Consider the following 6,507-nt stretch of genomic DNA (forward strand, 5'->3'; position numbering starts at 1 on the left):
TTTGCCTTTTTCTCCTTTTGTTGCATTTTCAATAAACGCTTTAGTGAAGCTCCCTCCGGCCTGCTGCCTGTTGCATTTGGGTCCTCACCTCACCCCCCACCGTAACATAAAACGCTGGTATCAGTATCAGGAAGTACTGGAGGTTATACTCAGATCCGATATCATGTAATAAAGTCCTAAAGAAAATCTACTTTAAAGCAGTTTATTTCTTTTTCTGTTGACTGTCAAAGTGGATAAAAAAAGAAAGTTCTGTGGCGTTCATTGTTTGAGAGTTTAACCTGAGCTAGACCGACCACAGAGTAAAAATCATATCCCATCCATACAGGAATATATATAAAAATATATATGACACGCTGGTATCGGATCAGTACTCGGTATTGGCCGATACGCAAGTTTGGTATCAGGAAGCAAAAAATGCTATCAGACCATCTCTATTCAAAAGTTTGTATTGGATTGCATGTTGTATAGATGCAAAGCCCTATGTCATGTGTGATTGTGCTATAACTAAAATGTGTAGGACTTGACATGGGTTTGTTGAATGATTGTGTCCCTAGATGGGAGCCCACCTGGTCGTTGAGGAGGAATGCGGCTGAGTAGGGTGTCAGGATGGCGGTGTAGATGACCAGCAGCAGGATCAGCCAGTCCCACACCGCCTTGAACGGGCTGTAGTGCAACACCGTCCACTTGTGGATGCGGGGGGCCTGGAGCTTGTACTCCGGCAACACATCGGCACCCAGAGACAGCACCTGAGAGAGAGAAGATAAGAAAAGATAAAACGTTATTGTTTGATTCATACAGAAAATGTTATTGCATCATCTGCTCCAACAAACCACAGATACAACTTAAAGCTTTAGTGCGTAGCTTTCTCATATTAATGAACGTTACATTCAAACCATGGGGGAGGAGAGAAGGGAGAAATAGAGTACACTGTATTACCTTGAGACTGTTTACACAACGTGATGAAAAATTAGATGGCAAACATGCATACTATAAACACACACACACACACACACACACACGTTTTGCACACAGCCTATGAAATATACATTGACTTCCATGCCATGCGTGCTGTATTCCATGGCTAATAGCATTTTGCAATTACAGCGATAGAGCTAGTGTCCTCTGAAGATGACAAGAGCTGTTCTGAAGGCCCCGACCCTCTTAAGGTTACCCTCCCAGGCAGCGAGTTGACCCCTCACACACACACACACACACACACACACACACACACACACACAGTTATATCCTCTGTGGCTTTAGTCTTGCATAGCCAGGCCTTCCTCCACAGCACGAAGGAGGGTCTGGGTAGACCACACAGCATTCTGGGATGGGAGAAACACACTCTCTGGTTTAGTGGCGTTTCTTTAAATCAATCACAATTGTCATGGGCGAGGCCCTGCACGGAGCCACGGGGCCGCTGCCAAATATCCTCGGGAAGGAACTTGTTTTGGTGGAACTTGTGTTTGTTGAAAAGTAGTTCTAGTCACAGACATCTCAGGATCAGGTAACTATAGTCCTAAGAAAGCCACCAGAGGTTAGAATTACAACACAAAGAAAGAGGAAAGTAACAGACATCCGGCCAAAAAAAAGGACATAAGACAATTTTTACGGCGGCAACGGAGCAGTCCCAGAAGTGGAAGGTTGTGGATATAGACTACATCGGCTCTAACAAGAAGGCTTTGACTCAAAATGGACAAGTGACAAGCCCCAATATGTAACTGTATTCCAAAACATTTACTGTATATATACGCACACACACACACACACAAACACACACACACACACAAATACTTGCAAACATTTCCCTCCATCTTCCGCCTCCCAAACACACACGCACACACAAACACACACACACAAACACACACTTTTCCCTCCATCTTCCGCCTCATACACACACACGCACACACACACACACACACTTTTCCCTCCATCTTCCGCCTCATACACAAACACACACACACACACACAAACACACACACACACTTTTCCCTCCATCTCCCGGCTCACACACAAACACACGCCATGAATGAAATCTTGGGTGTTACGGAGCAGTTCTAAGTAGCTTAACTTGCAGTAATGTATTCCATCGCCTGCACTGCTCGCCCCGGGCGAGAGCAGGAATGAATCAGTATACAGACGCATTAGCACAGCCTGCCTCGGGTCTCTGCTTTATACAATCACACAGTGAACTGCAGAAGATCGGCTGCTGTGCTAAAAGCGAGCGCAGAAGAAACACTGAGCTACGGAACACAAGAAGAGAGATTAGCCTGACCTTCTCTGTGTGCTGTTGCATGCAGAAGATAAACAGTAGAATAACGCGAATGCATGAATGGAGGAATGCATTACAGCTAAGGTGGCTTATTGTGGACAATTATACTGCTGCCATACCGTTACATGTAAAACTATCAAAATACCTTACAATATACTTCAATCTGATACAACACTAAGCACTTTAGCCTTGAGGTGAATCATTACCTCTCACACACACACTCTCTTATAAAGAACACGGTGAGCTTTACATAGTAGTGTGTACTATACAGATAGTATGCAAGTTACAATACAGCCAGAAGTTTTAGAACAGACACACATTGTTGTCACATTATTCACATTATAGTGTGTATTGTATAATTGTATGCATGACTCCCTGAGTTTTAAGGGACAGAAAGGAGTTGGAGGAATAAACAATACTTTTTTTTTTTTAAGCGAAATCCTCCATGTCCTCCTTGGCTACTAGTAACTTTGTGGAGGAGAGGAGGGGAGGGTTGGGTGCGCAATCACGGAAGGCTTGTATCATGTGGACGCACCAACAGTGTTGTTGTCATCATTTAGAATTCCTCATGGAGGTGAAACTATGCTCTATAGCTTTCAGAAGTCAGAAATAATTGGTGAAGAAGCCTATTCACATACATTTTTTTCCATTGACCATTGTCCATTTCCAAAATGTCAATTTTTTTTTTCAAAATGATCCACTCTGCATGTCTGCGGTGTGACCATATAGGATCTCCCAAATAATAATGTTGTGAACTTGAAACAAAAATTGAGCACCAGAGCATCAGACCAACAGACACACAGCAGACTGACAGAGGCACACAGAGGGTGAGCAGTTCAAACAAGATTCATACTGATAATAAAATGAAAAAACACACCAGAATCAAAAAAGGACAAGGTAGAGCTATAAAAGAAAGTCTTGGTATGAGATTCTGATATCCTTATTGTGATTCTGAGTCATGTATTCCAGGTCTTTTTTCTCAATTTAATCCATTTAACTTTCCTTACTTTTGTCTGTTATTCCTTTTTCTCCCTGCCCTCCCTTTGACCTGCTAAATAATTCTTCTTTTCTTCTTTCTAGTTTTCTTCCCTGCATGGCTCGTGTCCTCCGTCCAGTCCTCACTCCGTCTTTCCACCTCCTTCTCTTCTTCCACGCAGCGTGAAGCCAAGTCCCTTTTCATTCATCCTGTGCCTATTAACATTGATCCTTCCTGTCTCATCTTCTTTTCTTCTCCTGCTTGTGTGGCCCGTTTTTCATCCCTCTCTCTCTCTCTTACACTTTTTACTTTCTATCAGTCGCCCTTCATCCTAGCTCCCGCTTTAATTATTCCTCTTTCTCTTTTCCGCTGTCCGTCTCTTCTTCACCAAGGGCAGACATTCATGTACTTACTTATATCCCTAGAACATCTGGTGCGAGCGGCTCATATCTCTCATTCTTTCCGTATTTCCTAAGGAGTTTTTCTTATAGATACCAAGATTAGGCACAATATCATTGGCTTTATTTATTAAAGATTGGCATGAATATTTTCAGCGTATATCCTCTTTGTAACTGAGCCAGCTTTTTCTTATCCAGGCCAGAAGCTTCTGGCTTCTTCAAAGACTTTATTTCCAAGTATTTATGAATTGAATGGATTTTAAGCAAGTCCCCGCTTGCATGAACTCCCTCTTGCACTGGTATTTTATTCACAGAGATACTGTAATACTCAAGATTGTCTTGGCAACTGTATTGATTGCCATTTTTTAAAGCACATTTTCTGTATGTGTGCAATTTAAGGGCACACAGATATCTAGCATTATCTCATAGCTTTATTCACAGTGTGTCTAGACAGCCTACATTAACACGTTTACAAGTGTGAGAGCGCACACGCACACGCACACACACACACACACACACACACACACACACACACACACACACACACAGTTGATTGGCCCACAGCTGCGCTTTCCCTCCTGGAGTATCTTGCGGGTTATTTTAAGCCATCTGTGTGAAACTAAAAATCATTGCCATGAGGACAGTTAAGAGTGCAGATGTCAAGTCAAATTTAAGTGCAGATAGGGCAGAGTTTGGACTGCACTGGAGGGTGAAGATGAGGGGGGGGGGTTCCAGCAGACAGCAGTGTCATCAGCAAATTCTGCATCATTTTTGCAAGAGTTTGACACCCATCCCTAAATCTGATGGGGATTTGCTTGGACTGCATCTGGTACACCGCGTGAAGGTCAGATTAAAAGAAGAATTCCAGCCATTTTTTACATTAATGTTGATTGTCAATATGCGTGTGATTTGAATTGAAAAAGCTAAGTAGCAGCTACATGTACGAGCTTCCACTGGGCTAAAACGGCAGTTAAAGGGGCAAGTTTTAGAGTTTAGATTTTCTCAATTAACTGTTAAAAAATAGTCATTTATGTCAAAGGGCAGTATAATACAGGCTACATGCAAACTGAACTCTATTCTTTATTATTTATTATTATATGACACTGTATGGTTTCCAGTGATAGGAGATCAGATAAAAGGACAAGAGAAGATGATTTTCAACAAGATGCAAATCAAATTTCAACCCAAGATGTCAGACCCAAACCCTCAAACGTGTCATTCTTTCTACTGGAAGGAGAATATAACAATTTTAGAAGTCTATTCTGATTCTAATTATTATTATTATTATTATTATTATTATTATTATTATTATTATTATTATTATTATTATTATTATTATTATAATACTTATTATTAATAGTAGTATTATTTGTTTAGTTTTTTTGCTTTAATGAGAAAAGTGATAAGAAGAAAAAAAGGATACATCTTTTCCGAAAGCAAAAAATTGTTAATATTATACAACAGCGTGGGCACCAAAGATTTTAAATGTTCAATTAAGCTGAAGTGGAGGAAGAGTAAACACAGTACAGACGGAAATTAAAAGAAAGATGGAAAGATAAAATATATGGAGAGAAGAAAAAGGAAATGAAAAAAAGATTGAGTGTTTCTCATGCACCTAGTCTTGCTTCGCAGACCCTCCTCTGCAGCGCTGCGAAGGAGGGTCTGGATAGTCCACAGAGCACTCTGGGATGGGGGAGAAACCTCCTTCGGTTTTACTTGGTTTAAACCAATCACAATCGGCATGGTTGCCGGACGGAGCCCCGGTGCCGCTGCAAAACAGCCTCGGGAAGGAACTTGTTTTGTTGGAATTTGTGTACGTTGTTTTAGTCTGGCGTGCATGAGACGTAACGTCTTCACAACAGCAGGTGGCTCTAATCTGTAAAATCAAAACAGGAAATGAAGGAACATCTCTGCTCAGGCATCGTTTTCATCAGAAAGTGTTGAAAGTAGTCAAGAAGAATCGCTGTTGTCATTTCTCGAAAGAAAGTAAGATGGCTAGTAATGAGAAGATGTCCGGACAGACACTCAGAACCCAGACCTGCGTTGTCAGGTCTGGGTTTCTCATGCACTGATTCGCTAGTCAAGGGCTCGCAATCCACCAATCAGATTGGTCATTGAGTCCGGCTGCCCACTGGCTGATTCAACAGGTCAAATCCAGAGGTGGGTAGTAACGAGTTACATTTACTCCGTTACAGTTACTTGAGTAAGTTTTTGAAAAATTAATACTTCTAGGAGTAGTTTTAAATCACTATACTTTTACTTTTACTTGAGTAGATTTGTGAAGAAGAAAATGTACTCTTACTCCGCTACACTAGGCTACAAACAGCTCGTTACTTTTCTTTTTACCTCTGTGGTATTCTACGCGGCATTGTTTTTATCCCCCCCGCGTGCGCCCCATTTTAATGTTTCATTTTGACAGAGAGAGAGAGACTTCCGCTAAAGGCTCTGCCACGTGACTGTGTTTCACCAATCAAACGGCGTTGTGCAGTCTCGTCAAGCGACAATACTCGATCTCAGCAGCGGGACAGGTTAGCTTTACAGTCGTAGCAAAACAAAGATGTCATGAATCAAGCGTCGGCAATGCAGACACAGACAAGGAGGACCCCCCCCCGGCCTCATAGCAAAAGCATGTTTACCTTTTGATAAAAGTGCGAAACAGCGGCTACACTATGCGGTGCCTTCTGTGTCGACCAAAACAAACGGACATTTCAGCTTTCAAAAACTCAACATCTAACTTGAAAAAACATGGAGCAGTCATGTTTGTTTTTGCTGTGGATAGGCAAATCTTTGTCTTTTACACATGTTTTGAACATCTCCTAAACGTATATATATATATATATATATATATATATATATATATATAT

General features: G+C 41.4%; 1 protein-coding gene across 1 annotated transcript in view; it reads right to left on the reverse strand.

Annotated features, from left to right (window-relative positions):
• The window catches only part of kcnh2b (potassium voltage-gated channel, subfamily H (eag-related), member 2b), a 299,990-nt gene that overhangs the window by 46,480 nt on the left and 247,003 nt on the right, over window positions 1–6,507 (reverse strand). The window contains exon 7 of the mRNA XM_034862772.1: window positions 567–746. Within this exon, the coding sequence (XP_034718663.1) occupies window positions 567–746 (180 nt within the window). The remainder of the gene's footprint in view (window positions 1–566; window positions 747–6,507) is intronic.

Source organism: Etheostoma cragini, chromosome 22 (genome assembly GCF_013103735.1).
Source record: "Etheostoma cragini isolate CJK2018 chromosome 22, CSU_Ecrag_1.0, whole genome shotgun sequence".
In the NCBI taxonomy this organism is placed as follows: Eukaryota; Metazoa; Chordata; class Actinopteri; order Perciformes; family Percidae; genus Etheostoma; species Etheostoma cragini.